At 48.9% G+C, this 20,355-nt stretch overlaps 1 protein-coding gene across 2 annotated transcripts in view; it reads left to right on the top strand.

Annotated features, from left to right (window-relative positions):
- The window catches only part of LRRC20 (leucine rich repeat containing 20), an 87,684-nt gene that overhangs the window by 37,730 nt on the left and 29,599 nt on the right, over positions 1 to 20,355 (top strand). For both annotated transcript variants that reach the window (XM_030798517.1, XM_030798518.1), the window contains one exon: positions 4,605 to 4,754. In XM_030798517.1, coding sequence (XP_030654377.1) covers positions 4,605 to 4,754 — 150 coding nt within the window. The remainder of the gene's footprint in view (positions 1 to 4,604; positions 4,755 to 20,355) is intronic.

Raw genomic sequence — 20,355 nt, 5'->3', positions numbered from 1 at the left:
TGAAGGGGTTATTCTGACATCAGTTGATTAATCCTTCCCTCTCCAGTTTATTTGTGAAGCCTCCTTTAGCATTTATTATGACATTATTTCTGGAGTATATTTTCTGAACTATATAATTTCTATGATCTATTTTCCATTTTGCCCTCTGTTTTAATTATTTTAGGCTTATACTATTGGTTATAACCTCATCTTTTTTAGAGGGTCTTACTTATAGATTTCCCTAGATGAACTTTAAAACCATCTAGTTAACTTAAAAATAAACAAAAACCTTGTGAGGATTTGGGTAGTAGTTACATTCAATAATATATAAAGTAATTTCTTTAAAAAACCAGTCTTTCAATATTTTGACTTGTCATCAATGGACGTGTTATATCTTCACATACAAAATTGTTTTTAAAAATGTCTTTGTGGGCCAGGTGCCGTGGCTCATGACTATAATCCTAGCACTTTGGGAGGCCTAGGTGGGCAGATCACTTGAGCTCAGGAATTCAAGACTAGCCTGAGTAACATGGCAAAACTCTATCTCTACAAAAAATACAAAAATTAGCCGGGTTTGATGGCATGTGCCTGTAGTCCCAGCTACCCGGGAAGCTGAGGTGGGAGGATCGTTTAAGCCCAGGAGTTCGAGGCTGCAGTGAGCCGAGATCTTGCCACTGCACTCCAGCCTGGGCGACAGAGCGAGACCCTGTCTCAATAAACAAAACAAAACAAAAACAAATATCTTTGTGAACTTTTCTACTTTTTTTTATATTGGTCATATACATTTTTCATTATGCTCATTTCTCTATATTTTATATTTTTGTTAGGAATAGTATCTTTAAAAACTGTATTTTCTTGCTGGTGCATAGGAATATCATTGCCTTTTGCATTCTTATTTGATTAGCCGCTTTGCTGAGACCATTTTAATTTATGTTGTTTGTCAGATGACTGTTTTGGGTTTCTGAGGTTATACAGTCATTTCATATGCACTTAAGAATCATGTTATCTGTTTTCAATGTCTGTGCTTTCTATTTAATTGGCCAGACCTGACTTGACTTTTCTTTTCTTTTCTTTTTTTTCCTTTTCTTTTTCTTTTTTCAGACAAGGTCTCACTGTCACTCAGGCCGGAGTGCAGTGGAGTGCAGAGGCTCACTGCAGCCTTGACCTCCTGGGTTCAAGCGATCTTCCCACTTCAACCCCCAAGTATCTGCGACTACAGGCACATACCACCATGCCCAGCTAGCTTTAAAATTTTTTTTGTAGAGACAGGGTCTCACTATGTTGCCCAGGCTGGTCTCAAACTCCTGGGCTCAAGCAATCCTTCCACTTTGGTCTCCCAATGTACTGGGCTTAGAGACATGAGCCACCATGCCCGACCTGGCAAGAACTTTCATGATGCTATTTAGGGATACTGGTGATGAAAGCCATCCTTATTTTGCTCTTTGTTTTAAAGGGAAAGCTTCTTCCATTACTTTGATGTTGCTCCTGGGATGTATGATGAGATCTGTCTACTCCTACCCAAAGGGACTGGTGTAATTCACAACAACTCCAACAAAACTTCTTTCCAGCCCTTAATATATCTGTCACAAAGCACTAGAGGGCTTGTTGTTTGGAACCATTACTCTTTTTAGAATCCCCAGCTTGCCCCAAACTCTGAGCCCACAGTGCCTGTTTGCTTCCAGCTCAGCCCTTGCTCTCCCTCTTCTGAAAGCCTGACTTTTGGGAACTTGTTCCTCCCTGGCAGGATTTAGCAGTCTCTCCTGCCAACCCCACCTGCTGATAGAAGAGCTGGTGCTTGACATTGGACAGCCGCAGGGCTGGGTTACCAAGTGCAGCCCTGGACCAGAGAAGGCATTAACAACACCCCTTATAGGCTGCCTGGCAGAGGAGCCCTGTGGACCCTCAGTCATCTGGACTTTTGCCCTTTTCCCACCTGTCCCTTTTTTCCCCCCAGTCCCTTTTTTCCCCCCAAACCACATCTGTGAGGTCAACTGGAACCCCTGCCTTGCCCATGAGTCTGCTGGACTTCTGGTACTATGTTCTGGGGGTCTTCCCAGTCCACTGGGAAAATAGCACAAAAAGGGGTCAATACAACACAGGGTGAAGAGGTCTTGTTTGCATTATATGAGGCTCAGCTCCTGGAACAACTAACTGCTTAGAACAGTCAGAGAAAGCTTCATGGAGGAGGTGACATTTGAGCTGGGTTTTGGAAATTCTGTGAGGCAGATGAGGGAGAAAGGCTTCAACTGTGATTATTTCCATTATTTTGTATTATTGTTGCTGTTAGGAATAGAATCTTTTAAAACCATATTTTATTGCTGGCATATAGAAATATTGAGTTTCACATGTTTATTTTGGAGCAATCTTCAAAGGCTTAGAAGCCTGGGAGAGCCTGGCCTCTTTGGGGAAGAGATGAGAGTTTTCTGAGAGATAAATGGGGTGGTGCTGTCAGGGTCGATGAGTGCTGCTGGGGTTTGAGGTTGGGGGCTGACTGGACACCAGCAAAAGGGGTGACCCAGAAGACTTCTGGAAGAGATGAGATGGAAGCTGGCCTGGAAGCATAGAGAGGCTTTAGATCGAGTGGCAAGAGAAGGTAAAGTGGAAGGGGAGGACTGCTACAATATTTGTAGCATTCCTGCTAAGTATCTTCTAGGCGCTTTGTTAGTCATTATTTTACTACATTTAATTTTTCCCAGCAGCTCTGCTAGGCAGCTGATGGTACCTTCATTCTATGGATGAGAAAACTGAGGCTCAGGGAACTTGAGTGACACCTTGATGAACTGGACAGACTAATTTCTGAACCCCTATGTTTTTAGTGTCTGTCTGCTGCTGTTCATATATATAATAATATATACAATTATATATGTATATATATATATCAGCTTTATTGATATGTAATTCACATGCCATACAATTCATCCACTTAAAGTGTACAATTCAGTGGTTTTACTATGTTCAGATTGAGCAGTTATCACCACAATCCAATCTTAGAACTTTTTTTTTTTTTTTTTTTTGAGATAATCTCACTCTGTTGCCCAGGTTGGAGTGCAGTGGTGTGATCTCGGCTCACTGCAGCCTTTGCCTCCCAGGTTCAAGCGATTCTCATGACTCAGCCTCCCGAGTAGTTGGGATTGCAGGCATGTGCCACCATGCCCCGCTTTTTTTTTTTTTTTTTTTTTGTATTTTTAGTAGAGATGGGGTTTCTCTATATTGGCCAGGCTGGTCTTGAACTCCCGGCCTCAAGTGATCTGGCCACCTCAGCCTCCCAAAGTGCTGGGATTACAGGCATGAGCCACCGCGCCCAGCCCAATCGTAGAACATTTTTATTACCCCTACAAAGAACACTCCCTCCCCCCATCCCCTGCAGCCTTGGCTAATCTACTTTCCATCTGCATGCATTTGCCTATTCTTGACATTTCATATAATGAAACTGTACAATATGCAGGCCTTTGTAACTGGCTTCTTTTGCCTGGCATAACATTTTCAGGGTTAAGCCATGCTATAGCTGCTATAACATACATTGGTACTTCATTTCTTTTAAAAAAATTTTTTTTGGTGGGGAGACAGAGTCTTGCTCTGTTGCCCAGGCTGGTATGCAGTGGTATGATCTGGGCCCATGGCAACTTCCACCTCCCAGGCTCAAGTGATTCTTGTGCCTCAGCCTTGTGAGTAGCTGGGATTACAGGTGCATACCACCATGCCCGGCTAATTTTTTTGTTTTTAGTAGAGATAGGATTTCACCATGTTGGCCAGGCTGGTCTCAAACTCCTGGCTTCAAGCCATCCACCCGCCTTGGCCTCCCAAAGTGCTGGGATTACAGGCATGAGCCACCGCGCCTGGCTACTTCATTTCTTTTTATTGCTGGATGATATTCCCTTTCATGCAGAGACCACATTTTGCTGATCCAGTCCCCAGTTGGTGGACATTTGGGTTGTTTCCACTCTCCGGCTTTCGGGCTATTGTGAATAACGCTGCCATGAACATCCACGTGTAATGTGTTTTTGCATGGACGTATGTTTTTGTCTCTTCAGTATATACCTAGGAGTGGGGTGACTGGGTCATATGGTAACTTTGTGCTCTGTGTTTAACCATTTGAGGAACTGCTTGACTGTTCCGCACAGCGGCTTCCCAGCTGCTGCTTGTACAAGGCTTGCCTTCAGTGTGTCAGGACTAGGAAGAAGATCAAACCATAAAGTCTGTGTGAATTGCCTGTTTTCAAAGAAGTAGACTATTGTAAAGCACTCTTTAGACTGTACCTGTACTGTCGAGTCTTTGATGATTCTAAAGGGACTTGTGGATTCTGCAGGATCTCAATGGCACTGCTATGAATGCCAGTCATCTTTGTGCCAGCAGACACGATTCTGGCTAGTAGGCTGTGGTAACAGAGATGGTGCTAACATAAATCCTCAGGTTCAGGGTGCAAGGGAGAGACAGGTGTGAGTTAATGCCTATGAGGAGGGCTCCTGGAAGAGGGAGGGCAGGGTCTGAAACCTGGTCCTGGGGAGACAGGTGGGAGGGCAAGGAGGCTGGAAGGGGGCATGGAGGTGGGGTCTATGTGAGTCTGGGACAAGTTCTTGGGCAGCTGTGGCTGATAACTCTGGTTTGTCTTTGTTCTTTGGCTGCAGACCTGGCCGAGTGCAAGCTGGTCTCCTTTCCCATTGGCATCTACAAGGTCCTGCGGAATGTCTCCGGCCAGATCCACCTCATCACCCTGGCTAACAACGAGCTTAAGTCCCTCACCAGCAAGTTCATGACCACGTTCAGTCAGCTCCGAGGTAGGCCCTAGTCAGTTCCAGCCAGGAGGGCATGGCCAGCCCTCATCCTTCAGGCTCTGACCCTGTCTGGGGAGTGCCACCAGAGCTGGTCCCTGGTCAGTGACACCCATGAAGTCATTCCCATGGGTAGACTTTGAAAATGGACCTGTGTTCTCCCTGCAGCTTGGAACTCTCCAGGTCACTTCTGCCTCTAGCTGGCTGTGAAGCAGATTGAACAAGGGTCAAGGGTGTGGTTCCTGGAGTGATTCTCTTGTTCTGAATAGACCAGCAGGGTGTTTGAGTCCTGAGGCCCTGGGAGTTGTTATTTCCCAGTAGTCTTAAATGAGCCCCCTTCTCACCTTCCAATCTAGTGTTCTCCTGTGTTGCTCTCTCAGTTCAGAAGTGACAGATGCCAGGGATGTTGGCATTTTCTTTTCTTTTCTTTTTTTTTTTGAGACGGAGTCTTGCTGTGTCGCCCAGGCTGGAGTGCAGTGGTGTGATCTCGGCTCACTGCAGCCTCCACCTCCCAGGTTCAAGCAATTCTCCTGCCTCAGCCTCCCAAGTAGCTGGGATTACAGGTGTGTGCCACCACACCTGGGTCATTTTAATATTTTTAGTAGAGGTGGGGTTTTACCATGTTGGCCAAGCTGGTCTCAAACTCCTGACCTCAGGTGATCTGCCCGTCTCGGTCTCCCAAAGTGCTGGGATTACAGGTATGAGCCACCACGCCTGGCCAATGTTGGCATTTTCTCTGCTAGGCATATTCAGAGCACGTGGATGTAGGTACTTGGCATCAAGGTGGCAGGAGTCCAGCAGGTGGGCCTCGTAGATGCTCTAGAAATGGTTCCTCTGGATGGACAAGCAGTGTGGCCTGACTGCTGTAGTGCCTGCCCTCTTCTCCAGAGAGCAGTCTCTCCATCCTTCTATGAGAGGTCACTGCTGCTCAGTGACCCATGTGGCAGAGCTGTGGCGTGGGCGCCTGTTGTATGTTTGTGAAAGAGTGGAGTGGGAGAATTGCGGAGGGCACAGGAAGCCTAGGGGGGCGGATCCTGCTTCATCTCAGACTCACATGGACCCCAACTCCATGCCCCCTTCCAGCCTCCTTGCCCTCCCACCTGTCTCCCCTGGAGACCAGGCTTCAGAGCCTGCCCTCTGTCTTCCAGGAGCCTTCCTGACAGGCATTAACTCACACCTGTCCCTCCCTTGCACCCTGAACTTAAGGATTTGTAGCAGCACTATCTCTGTTGCCACAGCCTGCTAGCCAGAATTGTGTCTGCCGGTACAATGACAACCGGCATTCATAGCAGTGCCCTTGAGACTTTGCAGAATCCACAAGTCCCTTTGAAATCATCAAAGACTCAACAGCGAAGATGCAGTTTAAAGAGTGCTTCACAATAGTCTACTTCTTTGAAAACAGGCAATTCACACAGACTTTCTTCCTAGTCCTGTCACACTGAAGGCAAGCCTTGTACAAGCAGCAGCTGGGAAGCTGCTGTGTAGAAAGGTTAAGCAGTTCCTCAAATGGTTAAACACAGAGCACAGAGTTACCATATGACCCAGTCACTCCCCTCCTACGTATATACCCAAGAGATGTAAAAACATACATCCACGTTGCCAGGTGCAGTGGCTCACGCCTGTAATCCCAGCACTTTGGGAGGCTGAGGCAGGTGGATCCCCTGAGGTCAGGAGTTCGAGATCAGCCTGACCAACATGGCGAAACTCTGTCTCCACTAAAAATACAAAAATTAGCTGGGTGTGGTGGCGGACACCTGTAATCCCAACTACTTGGGAGGCTGAGGCAAGAGAATCGCTTGAACCCGGAAGGTGGAGGTTGCAGTGAGCTGCGATCGTGCCATTGCACTCCAGCCTGGGTGACAGAGCAAGACTCTGTCTCAAAAAAACAAAACAAACATTGCACTCCAGCCTGGGTGACAGAGCAAGACTCTGTCTCAAAAAAACAAAACAAACAAACAAACAAACAAAAACCAAAAAAGCAAAAAGCAAAAAAGCAAAAACCAAAAAACCAAAAAGCCTGAAACCTAGAAAGTGGAAACAACACAAATGTCTATCAACTGGGAAATGGATCCACAGAATGTGGTCTTCCCATGGAAGGGAATATCATCCAGGATCTAGGAATGCTGTACGTGATAGGGATATGAAAAGGGTCTAAGAATCCTGTTTAGAGAAAGAAATACATGAAATGCTGATGATGCATGAGGGACCTGAGCAAGCCTATCTCATAGGGCTGACTTCAGGCTGGGCAAGCTTCCTAGAGGAGGTGTGGGCATTGGGCAGGCCAGGAGGGAGAGGGTGCATGAAGTGGCAAACACAGTGCAGGGACAGTGGCTCAGGAGGGAGCTACAGGCAGGACCTGGAAAGGCCACCATGCAAACAGAAGGACAAGGAGGAGGGATTAGTCTACATAGCTGTTTCTGAGTGAAGCTCACAGAGTTTGTTGCATTTGTGCCTGAAAAGCTAAAATTCCTATGACTTGGAGGACAGGGAGAGGCTCCTAGAACAGGATTTCCAGGTCTGGAACTTTCCAGGCCATGGCTGCTTTTCCTGGCCACCTGTGTTAGTCCCAGGGTCCTCTAGTGCTGTACTCAAGCCAATTGGGATTGGATGTTTGCTTTCCCGAGGAGGATAGAATGATTGAAAATGGAGGGTGGGGCTGTCTGGGCCCCCAGAAAGGGCACAGTCAGGCCCTTTGGGTAAGAGGAGAGTTCACTTGTGCTTTTCCTTCATTAGACCTTCCCTCGAACACCTGCATCTCCCAGACCTAGGTCCGGAGGCCCAGAAACAAAGGCCAATCCACCAGGGTCTTCCCCTGAGGAGACCAGGGTTGCAGGACACATTGTCCTCACCACTCAGTGCTGTGACATGGATATGGACAAAATGCTGGAAGGGACTGCTGGGAAGAGGAATGAATTCTTCCTGAGAGTGGCATGGGCAGGGCCTGGGTATGGACGCAAGAGCTTTGAAACTGCTTGACATTTGGGGAGAGCCTTGTGGGATGAGTAAGTAGGCCCTCTCCAGAGGGCACGGGGAAAGGTGCCAGAGAAATGCTACTTAGCCCGTGCATCTGTGGGATGCGGAAATGTATTTACGTAGCACCTTCTGGTTAGAAGTCTGTTGAAGTTGCTGTTTGAAATCCTTCTCTGCTGCCAGTGGCTCCTGATTCCCTCACGCTGCCTGGAATCACAAAGTGCCTGCTAATTGAATTCACAGAGGCAGTGGATTGAGGGATGCGGTGGCAGCAGGGAGGGTGGGAGCTGAGCACCCCGTTGGGCTCTCCCCCTACTCTGAGAGATGGCTCTGGGCCTGAGCCTTTGTTGTGGTTTCTCTTTCAAATAGAAAAGCCCTCTTCTTTTATGTGTGAAGAGGAGGCTTAAATAGGCCTGGCTGAGCTCAGCAGGCCTGCTGTGTCCTCCTCTGGGTGCTTGACAGAGGTGGGCTGCCTTGGTGCTGGGGAGAGAACAAGCTGCTTCCTCCCTGCCTGCCACAATGTCTCCTGGGGCTGCCCTGGGGACTCTTCTGCAAGGCCCAAGGCCCTGGCAGGGGTGGGTCATCTCTAGGTGATTCCATCCCCTTGATGTCCTTCATCCATTTTATGGAAGGAAAAAATTAGATATGAGAAAGCCAAGGGCACACATGGAATTGGTCTGATGGCAGGTGGGCCCTGCAGAGAGTGGGTCCCCTTGTCCCGCTGTGGCTCTTCTGTCCCTTCTGCTCCTGTATCCCTGTTTCTCCTCTTCCTCTAGTCTTAGCTCTTTTTAGTGAGTGTGTCCTGGGACTGCCAGGCCAGAGGTGTAGGAGGCACACCTATGGCAATAAACGAAGACCACCCAAATGAGAAAAGCAAAGGCTATGTATTCGGAGCTTGCTATAGCGAAGGAGTCAGCCACCATCACTTGTGTGTCGGCAGAGACTCAAAGGCAGGCAGCAGAGTGGTAGAGTGGAAAAAAGGGAAGACTTCAGGTACTCTCTGATTGTTGGCACGGGGGAGTTCTAACTAGAGGCGGAGCATCCTCTGCGATTGACAAGGAGGGCATATTGACTTTCTCTTGTTGGTCCTTAATTGGAAGTGGGGACAAAAATCAGGAAGCTGTTAGTTGTTAACTGAGTCCCAGCCATTTGGGACCTGTTGTTATAGGGATTATTGTTTAGCTTCCTGAGTGATTGCTAGAGATAGCAGTCTGACTTCCTACAAATGTGACGTATGGCAGGCTGGCGTCCTGGCTGGTTACTGTAGATCATGGGTTGGTTTCCTGGGCAGGCTGCTGTGGGTTGTGAGTGGAGTTCTGTTTTTATATTTGGCCTGGTCATTGTCTGTTTGTATATTCAGTCTCTCGCACCCCTGCCCATCAACTCAATCCAGCAGATTCCCACAAGCATTGGGTTTGGTGTGGCTGTGGGGATGCACGGGTGAGTGATAACAGCAGAGCCCAAATTCACAGGGTGCTCAGCTCTCCCAGCTCCATGTTGAGCATTCTCCCTGTATCATGTCATTTAGTCCTGGTAGCACCCGTGTCATTTGGGAATGATAAGAAAACAGAGCTGGACGTGGCCCCGGAAGAGCCCCCCATCTTGCAGGGGAGGCAGGTTTATGAGCAGACACCATGTCATAATGTGAGGGGTGGTGCAGCAGACATTTGTCCACAGTCTGTGGGTGTCCAGGCGGTGGAAGTCAGTTTTGCTTTCAGTGAGTAGGGAATCAGAAAGCCTCCAGAGGAAATGGCTTAAAGCGTGGATTTGACAGATAAGTAGGAGTTTACCAGGTAAATACGAAGGAGTTTCTAAAGCATCTTTGGGACAGTGAAAGGTGTGTTTGGGAAATAACTAGAAAAATGGTACAAGACTGAGTGTTACAGAGTAGAGGGATGGTGTGTTGTTAGGGACTGGCTGGAAGGAGTCATCTGCCTCGGCGGGAATGTTTGGGAAGAGTTCTGGGAGGTTGGGAGGGGATAGGCCCTGTGGAAAAGGCAGAGAAGCATCCTAGCAGGGAGAAGCAGTGTGAGGCCAGGCCGGGAAGGTGCGGAATAGGCAGGGCCTTGAAGCCAAGTCATAAGGGAGGTTGCAAGCTCCTTATGCCCTCCAAAGCGATGAGTTCCCTCATCTCAAGAGCCTGGGCATGGGCCAGGGCAGCAGGAGGTGGCTGCTGGGGCTGCTGCAGGGCAGGGGGGCGGCTTTGGTTGGTCGACAGCAGCTGCGGGTGGGCGCAGGCGGACTGGGAGGTGGGTTGCTCCAGTCAGCTGGCCTGGGGCCTCCATGGAGACTTGCTGACCCCAAGACCCCGCATCTGGAGGCAACACAGCCTGGCGGAACTGGGCCCCAGAGGGCTTGTGAGTAGTTGGGGAGCATCCAGCAATGTGGAGTTGAGACGTTCCTTGGGGCTTGGGGCTCGCGGCTCGTTTTATCTGATTTTTCAGCAGCACCAGCCTTCTTTCCTCTTTCTCTTTCCCCAGGTGTGTGTTCTTTATGCCGTCCCTGACAGGGAGATGCCAGCCAGCCATAAACTCTGGGAGGAAGTGTGGTTTCCTCCTCAGAGCTAGGCCCTCCCAGGGGTGACCTCGGAGATGTGCCCAGGGCGAGCCCACAGGGTGCATGACACCTTGGGGGAGCCTATCTGCAGAGGGCTCCTGGCTGCTCACTGGGCTGCCTCTTACCCTCGCCACAGGGCTCCTCCAGGCAGCAGCTCCTGGTGCCTGCGAGAGAAAATGGGGCAATTTTCCTCATTATCTCAGCAATTAGGACAGGCGGGAGGGAGGCACCAGGCTTTATCTTTACCTCTGGCAACCACCTTGGTGCCAGAGGGAGCCACGCCTCAGCCTCCACTCCTCTCTGCACACCTTGGGGAGTGGTCTTCCTGCTCCAAGGGCCCTACATGCATGGTGCCTGGGGGTGGGTGTGGGCAGAAGGCATGGAGAAGCTAGTTTAAAGCAACTGAGTTCATGCTAACAGGCCAGGGTAGTGAGGACGGGGTGGGTCCCTCTGTTCCTCAGGCTATGCCATCAAAGCTGCTGCTGTCCACGCGTGGTCAGGAGTCTTAGGCGGTATTTGGGGGTGGGAAGGGGATGTGCCAGTGAACAGTGTATGTCAGGGCCCCACAGGACTTATTATTTTCTGGAGTTCTGGGAAGGGAGGAGAAGGGGTTATCTCCTGGGCACATTACATTTCCAAACCCGGGGAGCAAGGGAACCGTCCTCAGGCTGTTGGGGTGGTAGGGTCACAATGCGCTGTTCCTCCCCAACTTCCTACTTCACTTCAGCCCGCTGGATTTACTTTTTCTAATAGCTGATGTTACTTAGTGGACAAAAGAGAAAAGAAGAGGGGGCTCAGGAATGTGCAGGGAGAGCCGGGCAGACATGGAAGCTTTATGCGGTCGATGGGATGCTGAGGTTTGGTTGTAACCTGGGATCAGGCAGATCTACTCTGTCAGAAACACTTTTTTTTTTTTTTTTTTAAGATGGAGTCTCGCTGTGTCACCCAGGTTGGAGTGCAGTGGCACTATCTCTGCTCACTGCCACCTCCATCTCCCCAGTTCAAGCGATTCTTCTGCCTCAGCCTCCTGAGTAGCTGGGATTACAGGGACCTGCCACCACGCCCAGCTAATTTTTGTATTTTTAGTAGAGACGGGGTTTAACCGTGTTGGTCAGGCTGGTCTCAAACTCCTGGCCTCAGATGATCCACCCGTCTTGTCCTCCCAAAGTGTTGGGATAATAGGCCTGAGCCACGGCACCCGGCCAGAAATACATTTTCTGATTCCTTCAGTGCAGCCCACCACTGGAATAGTGGAGTCTGGGAGAGTCCATCTCCCCTGAGTTATGCACAAGGGGCAGACCCCAATTGCGGACGATCAAGAGTTCCTACCTGGTACCAAGGCAGTGACAAGGCTGTGGCCTTCTGCATCAGTTTTTGCCATCAGTCCTCAAGGGTGCCCCACCCCTGGAGCTACCTGGATGACCTCAGTGAAGCAAAGGCCAAACTGTTTGTGACCCCTGCATGGCTGCTTCTGGGCAGTGGGTCAGCCCTTCTGAGCAGTGTTAAGGAACCCAAGCATCATGGGCTTCAGCATCCTTAGTAGAATCCCAGAGATGGGATCACTGAGGTCAGAGGGCATTTTGAGGCTCTACTACATATAGCAGAAGAACCGCCTAGCAGAGACCAACCAACCTACAGAGCCAGAAAAAATCAGTTAAATTCCCTGTGAAGGGGAGTTGGGGCAGCCTGGAGATGTATTGCTGCTGCACCAGCAGGAGAGCATCGCTTCCATCCTGTGTCTTAACTACCCCTAGAAACCAGCAGACCTCAACAGCCCGCTTGCACCCCCAGCCCAGAACTCTGTACAGTGTGTTGGGGGAGGAGGGCACACCTGGAACACCAGGACCGTGTGGCTCTGAGCCTCTGGTACCTCTGTCCTCCAGAGCCCAAGCTAACACTTCTTGCAACCCTGTAAGGCAGAAGACTTTGCAGTTTCCCTTCACTTCCCTCTTCCAGGCTCTAAGTGCAGCTCTCCTTTGCTCCCAGCTCTGCGACTCAGATGTTTCCATACCTGCCTCTGCCCTTCTTACCTATTCCTGAGCACCTCTCTTGTTGCTGTTTATGTCTCTGCCACACCTGCAGAGCTCTAAGGCTTCATTTGAAAAACATATCCTGTTTACTTATTTATTTTTGATTAGGCACTAGATGCACACAATGTGATATTTTGAGGATTGAAAGGCTAGTAGGGAAAAATAAGTCTGCTTTTCTACTCCTGTCCCTGGACATCCAAGGCCATGTCAAGAGACAACCACCATTACCAGTACTAGACATATTCCATGCCTATGTAAATATAAATATACTTCATAATAGTAGCATTTATAATATACCACCATGGGTAGGTATGGTTGTAAGCAAACAGAGCATAAGTAACAAGTAACTTGCCCAAGGTCACGCAGCAAGAAAAAAGAGCTACCTTAGTCTTTTCTTTTGAAACAGGTCTCCCTCTGTCACCCAGGCTGAAGTGCAGTGGTGCAATCTCAGCTCACTGCAACCTCTGCTTCCTGGGCTCAAATGATCTTCCCACCTTAGCCTCCCAACTATCTGGGACTACGGCACACACCATCACACCCAGCTAATTTTTTGTATTGTTTGTAGAGACAGGGTCTTGCCATGTTGCCCAGGCTAGTCTTGAACTCCTAGACTCAAGTGATCTGCCTGTCTCAGGCTCCCAAAGTGTTGGGATTACAGGCATGAGCCACCACACCTGGCCTGCCTTAGTCTTTTTACGAAGGCAGAATGTTTAGTACTTCATTTTAGTCTGTTCCAGACCTTGTTAAAAGTGCTTTTTCTCCCCTTCCCCTTGTCCACCCCCAAGGAGTGCGTGTGGCATCTGGAAATGCCCTCTGGCCCCTGTGGGCAGCAGCTGTCTCTGTGTGAAGCCTCCTCAGCACTGAGCATGGGCTGGTGGAAAGACACTGCCCACCTGACCATCTGACTCTGCCCTGCAGGGGAGTCCGTGCAGTCAGGGACTGTGATTGCTCATTGACGCAGGGTCAGAGCTGAGGTGCTGATTGAGCTTTGGTGAGCAGGTATTTTTGGAGCTGGCACATTTCTTCGAGCATGGGTTGGATAATTACTGCAGGCCAGCCTTGTCTGTCCCCTAATGGAATCAGCAAGCTTCTCCCTCAGCTGGGGTTAATCTAAGGCCTCTGAGTCAGCCTTGGCAATTGTCCAAGGTAAGGATGGTACAGGAAGTACTAAGAGGAACTTGGGGAAGAAGAGGTCCATTTAACAGACACCGGAAACCACAGTTCAGTAGGTTTAATCAATAAGGAAATGTCATGATGGGGGCTGTTCTCAGGCTGGGTACAACCTTGGAAGTGGAATGGAGTGGGGTCTTTTTCCAGAGCCCCGGTGCATCCTGGGAGCCCTGGTTGTTCCACTCTGAACCCTGGCCTGAGTGCAGGAAGAATCTTTGGAACCCCTAATGCAGTCTTCTGGGACCAGAAGATCTCAACCCTCTCTGTCCAGAAGAGGGGGCAGTGAGACCTTGGGCAGATAGCCTGGGTGCTGTGACTCCAGAGGTGAGAAGCAAAGCCAGACGTGGCTGTGGCTGTGTTAGGCTGGAAGCCCAGCACACTGGCCGATCCCGTGGCTGGGGCTTTGGCCACACTTTTGTTCTTCCTCTGAACTGGCAACAATAGAGAAAACCTTAAGTGCCTGGTTTGGGGCCATATAAGAGATAAAAAGAAAGCCAAGGCATCAGCAGCCTTGCTGGCCCCAGTTGGCCTTTGTGGGCCTCAGTTTCCCTATCTGAGAAATGGGGAAACATCTACTCCATAGTGATTTTGTGAGGTTGGAGATAATGCATTTAAGGTGCCCTGTGTAGGGTTTGGTGCATGCAAGATGCTTGATGAATGATGCTTCTGATACGGTGATGGTGAAGAACTGGGGGGCTTAGTTGTAGAAAAGAGAGGTCTCTGGCCAAGTAGTCAGGATGGTGGTTCAGTCATAGGAATCTGTCTCTCCACAAGGAATTTCAGTGAGAACAGAACTAGAGAGATCCCCAAGTCCACGTCTTCACGGATGGGGACCCTGAGGCTCAGAAGGGAGAAGTGGCTTTTCTGACCTGCCTCCAGGAAGATGTAGGGTTAGACCTCAGTTCATGGTCCCTGGGTCCCCGGTCAGGCTCTTTGCCATGGAAGCAGGTGATGTGGTCACCTGCTTCTCAGCTAATGCTAAGAGGCTGTTTTAACTGGTTGTATATATATACCCCACCTTACTGCCCAGAGGATTTGTGGAGCTTATGACGTAGGCAGCTTGGGTAGAGCAGTGGACACCACAGTGGGAGCAGAAGCAACTCAGAGACCCTGCTGGGCTGTGGCTTCTGAGAAGTGAAGCTGGATGGCTGGGGAGAACTTGCTCTCTTGCCGGTGTGCCCCCACATCAGGATGCATGCCCCATTCTGTCCAATTCAAGGCCTTTCTCTGGAATGCTTCCTTCCCATGGAGCTCAGATTTGGCTACCTGGAGATTTACTCTAATAATTTTGGTGGAATTTGGCACATATGTTGACATTCATAAAGCCCTAGGGGTTGGACAAGAGGGTGACTGACAGGGGTGGGACATCCATCCCCAGGAAACTGCTCTCTTTGCCCTCCCTTGGGGAGGGGGCCTAGAAGCAGCTTCATGGTTTGGTTCCCACTCAAAACCTACCAGGTTTATTATAAACAAATTTATTCTTATAAATAACTTTATTCTTATAAATTTGGCAACTTAGAAGAAATGGACCATGTTCTTGAAAACCACAAACCACTAAAACTCAGCCAAGATGAAATAGACAACCTGAATAGACCTATGACTATCAAATAAGTGGAATTCATAAATAAAAAGATCCCAAAGAAGAAATCTCCAAGCCCAGGTGATTGCATTGGAGAATTCTGTCAAACTTTTAAAATGAGAATTAATATCAATTTTACACAGCCTCTTCCAGAAAATAGAAGGGAAGGGCATACTTCCCAATCCATGCTATGAAGTTGATATTACTCTGATACCAAATGCAGACAAAGACAGTACAAAAAATGTGAAAGAAAAAGAAAATACAGACCAGTATCTCCCATGAACATAGATGGAAAGATTCTCAGCAAAATATTACCAAATTCAGCAATGTATAAGAATATATGACATGTGTAAGTGGGATTTATCAATTATTCCAGGTGTGCAAGTCTGGGTCCAACTTTAGAAATCAATCAGTGTAATTTATTATATGAAAAGGCTAGGCTGGGTGAGGTGGCTCACGCCTGTAATCCTAGCACTTTGGGAGGCCAAGGTTGGTGGATTGCCTGAGGTCGGGAGTTCGAGACCAGCCTGGGCAACATGGGGAAACCCCGTCTCTACTAAAATACAAAAAATTAGCTGGGCGTAGTGGCGGCATGCACCTGTAATCCCAGCTACTTGGGAGGCTGAGACAGGAGAATCGCTTGAACCCGGGAGGCAGAAGTTGCAGTGAGCCGAGATCACCCACTGCACTCCAGTCTGGGGGACAGAGCCAGACTCCATCTCAAAAAAAAAAAAAAAAAAAAAGGCTAAAGAAGAAGAATCACACAATCATATCATTTGACAAAGAAAAAGCATTTGAGAAACTCCGACTCTCAGTACACTAGAAATACAGGGAAACTACCTCAACTTGGTAAAGAGCATCTTCAAAAATCCTACAGCTAACATCAGACTTAATGATGAAAGGCTTTCTCCTAAGCTGGGAACAAGGCAAGGATGTCCACTCTCATCCTCAAAGTTCTAACCACTGCAATAAAACAACAGCAAGAAGAAGATAGTTTTTCCCTGGGCTTTTTGCAGAACTGGTTTTTTTCACTCTGACCTCAAATGCCGTCCTAGCAATCTGAAATAACCTTCTTTTCTTGTTTACTATTTCTCCCTGCACTCTTCTGTAAGCTTGTTAAGGTTGGGATCTAGTCTGTCTCATTAGCCATGATTTCCTGCTGTCTAGCAAAGCCTGCCCTGTGGTAGGTGCTGAGTAATATTTGTTGAGCAAGTGGAGGCTGTTTTGGCATCATTGGCTCTGACTGGCTTCCTGCAATCCATGTGTCACAGCTGCACTGATCCTCTCTTATTTTCCCTTTTGATTCCTGCTATCATGTTGGCTTTCAATTTTGTTTCTGCAAAGGTTGCATAATCCAGGAACCAAGTGTCATGTGTCTTGTATCTCTAAGAGAGTCTCGCTCTCACTCTGTTGCCCAGGCTGGAGTGCAGTGGCGTGATCTTGGCTCACTGCAACCTCCACCTCCCGGGTTCAAGTGATTCTCCTGCCTCAACCTCCCGAGTAGCTGGGATTACATCTGTGTACCACCATGCCTGGCTGATTTTTGTATTTTTAGTAGAGACAGAGTTTCACCATGTTGTGCAGGCTGGTCTTGAACTCCTGGCCCCAAGTGATCCACCCACCTTGGCCTCCCGAAATGCTGGGATTACAGGCGTGAGCCACTGCACCTGGCCTTGTTGAGTGTATTTAATTTTCAAAGATTACCCTTTTCTGGCCGGGTGGGCATGGTGGCTCATGCCTGTAATCCTAGCACTTTGGAAGGCCAAGGCGGGTGTGTCACCTGTGGTCAGGAGTTTGAGAACAGCCTGGCCAACATGGCAAAACCCTGTCTCTACTAAAAATCCAAAAATTAGCCGGGTATGGTGGCGGACACCTATAATCCCAGCTACTTGGGAGGCTGAGGCAGGAGAATTGCTTGAACCCGGGGAGCGGAGCTTGCAGTGAGCCAAGATCATACCACTTCACCCCAGCCTGGGCGAAAGAGCAAAACTCCATCTCAAAAAAAAACTCCAAAAAACAAAGATTACCCTTTTTATATTCAGTTACAAGGCTGAGCATATAGTAGGTGCTTAGTAAATATGTGACTTGTGTAGCTCATCCTGCCTTTCACAGCCCTCTCAGCTCATCATCACAGCCTGTCATAAATGGGCAGGAAAGACTTTCTCATGAGGCCACCTGGAGAGAGGATGGGCCCAAGGACACCTGATGAGTTAGAACATAACCAGGTCCTTCCTGGTTCTCCTCTTGTCATTCTTTGGCCACTGAATAAGCAAGGATTTAATGATTATGTGTTCTGAGAACAGGTATTGAAGGGATTAGGGGTGTAAAACTGGATGAAGTGAGGTGCCAGGGTGACCTGCTTCTCTTAGGGAGGGGACAAATGCAGAGCCCATGAGACAGGACAATGATGGATGAGATGAGGAGTCGGGCTCTGGACACGGCTGGCTGGAGTTCAAATCCTGGTTTGGGGGTTGGGAGAGGAAAGTCACATACCTTGGGAAGAGGTTGGGGTTTCTGTGACCTTGGGCAAGTTATTTCACCTCTTTGTAAATTGATGGTAATGGGTTGTAGAAAAATCACAATGATGATTACATGTAAATCCCTAGAACAAGTGCCTCGAATGTAGTAGTGCTCTATTAGCGTAGTAATAGGTGTTAGCTATCATTATTACTTTTGTTTTTTTTTTTTTTGAGGTAGAGTCTTACTTTGTAGCCCAGGCTGGAGTGCCGTGGTGCGATCTCAGCTACTGCAACCTCTGCCTCCTGGGATTCTTGTGCCTTGGATTCTCGTGCCTCAGCCTCTCAAGAAGCTGGGATTATAGGCACGTGCCACCCTGCCTGGCTAATTTTTGTATTTTTAGTAGAGATGGGGTTTCACCATGTTGACCAGGCTGGTCTCAAACTCTTGATCTCAAGTGATCCGTCTGCCTCAGCCTCCCAAACTGCTGGGATTACAGGTGTGAGCCACTGCGCCTGGCTGAGATCTTCTTTACTCAGTCCACTGATTTAAATGCTGATATCCTCCAGAAAAACCTCACAGAACATCCAGAAATCATGTTTGACCATCCGTCTGGGCATCCCTTAGCCTACTCAAGTTGATAAATAAAATTAACTATCACAGCCCCCACATCAGCTTCCACGGCCGCATCGGCTATGACCCCCAAGACTGCAGACAGGGGCAAGCTCCCAACAGGCTCTTGGAAATGTCTCCAGGGGTAGATGCTTCTTATTTTTCTCAGCCACTGTGGGAATATAATTAGACTCATGCCTGAGTTGGTTTGATAAAAGGCCATTTAAAAAAATTCTGAACATGTTGGTCTGGCGCGGTGGCTCATGCCTGTAATCCCAGCACTTTGGGAGGCCGAGGCGGGCAGATCACGAGGTCAGGAGATTGAGACCATCCTGGATAACACGGTGAAACCCCGTCTCTGCTAAACCCCATCTCTACTAAAAATACAACAACAAAAAAATTAGCCGGGCATGGTGATGTGCACTCCAGCCTGGGCGACAGAGCGAGACTCTGTCTCAAAAAAAATAATAAAATAAAAAATAAAAAAATTCTGAACATGTCAAAAAATTGGGGATAACAAAATCAAGCTAGGGGAGATCCTCCTCCCCACCCTCTGGCGGTTATCCTGGTGGCCCTGCCCAGCTGTGTGTGGGGTCTGGCCCTATAGCATGAGAGCCCGGGCCAGCAGCTTCTGAGATTCCCCCCAAGTGAATACGCTGTGTGTCTGTGACACTGGCTGTGTTTATCAGCTTCCTGATGCTTGGTGCTCCAAACCCGTGTTCCCAAATGCCTCAGGGCCCTCGGGAGCTTTTTTTTTTTCTTTTTTTGGAAGCAGAGTCTCGCTCTGTCTCCAGGCTGGAGTGCAGTGGTGTGATCTTGGCTCACTGCAACCTCCACCTCCTGGATTCAAGCAATTCTCCTGCCTCAGCCTCTGAGTAGCTAGGACTACAGGAGCATGCTGCCGTGCCCGGCTAATTCGTGGGGGCTTTTTGAAGCGTTTTCTTCTTTCCTCAGCCTAAGCATGGGCAGTTAGCCATGCAGGTCTAGGACATAAGTAACTCAGTACTAACCAGATTCCTGGGTTCCTCTGGCTGCCCTGCATGGTTTGCCGTATCTATCAGTCTGTCCGTCCATCCATCCTCCTGTCTATCTCAATACTTATGTGGTATTTACTGTGTGCCTAGCGCTGTTCAAAGTCTTTGTCATGTATTAATTCACTGAAACCTTACAACAACCCTACAGAGAAAGAGGAGCAAGTACTGTCCTCATTTCACAGGTGGAAAAATGGAGGCAAAGACAAACAGCCTGCCCGAGGTCACACAGTCAGGAAGAATCCTGGGACATCTAGCCCCAGAGCATGTGTTTGTAACCCCTGCAACCCACTGTACAGCCTCCCACCACAAGCCTCAGGGGGAGAGGTTCAGGGCGGCCCCACTCTGCATGGGGCTATACACCACTTCTGGACACTGGCTCATGTCCTGGGTGTCTGTGTAGGCCAGCGGATCTTCCGGTGGGGTGCAGGATGCAGCAGGTCCCGGGGAGGGAGGGGTGAGAGCTGGGTGGGCTGTTGGGGAGCCTTCCTGTAGGTGGTGCAGGCATGCTGGGATTCCAGACATGGAAATGAAACAAACCTGGGCACAGCTGGCACCATCAAGGACTTTGGCCACCTCCCTGTCTGCAACACTGAATGGTATCTGGTAGCAAAGCTGTGTCCTCAAAAATGCCCTGTGATCACCCACTGATGCCCCACGGAGGCCAGGCTGCTCCCTCTGTGGCCCATACAGGCCTTGCTGACAGACAGGCTGTGAACTGTGGATTTGGAGGTGCTGTCGGCATCCAGACCATGGAGCATGGCAACCTGTTCCTAGGAAATGAGGGCTTAGAGAAATAAACTAAACAAGAACCAAATAGCCAGAGAAAGTGGGCCGTGTTCTCAGCTAAGAAGAAATGTCTGTTCCAGCAAAGCGACTTCTGAGCAACTCCACAGGGCAGCTGCCCCCAGCCTGGAATGTGCTCTTCCCCCCAACTCCAGACTGGTGTAAATCCACCTAGGGCCCAGATTCCTCATCTGGCAACAGTGTCCAGAGAGAATTGAGTAACATTATTTTTGTGGAATGCAATGACAACTATTTTCTTTCTTTTCTTTTCTTTTTTTTTTTTTTGAGATGGAGTTTTGCTCTGTTGCCCAGGCTGGAGTGCAGTGGCACGATCTCAGCAACTGCAACCTCCATCTCCTGGGTTCAAGGAATTCTCCTGCCTCAGCCTCCCAAATAACTGGCATTACAGGTGCCTG

This window comes from Nomascus leucogenys, chromosome 18 (genome assembly GCF_006542625.1).
Source record: "Nomascus leucogenys isolate Asia chromosome 18, Asia_NLE_v1, whole genome shotgun sequence".
Taxonomy (NCBI): domain Eukaryota; kingdom Metazoa; phylum Chordata; class Mammalia; order Primates; family Hylobatidae; genus Nomascus; species Nomascus leucogenys.
Note: the sequence above shows the minus strand (reverse complement) of the source record. Positions and strands in the feature narration are given on the sequence as shown.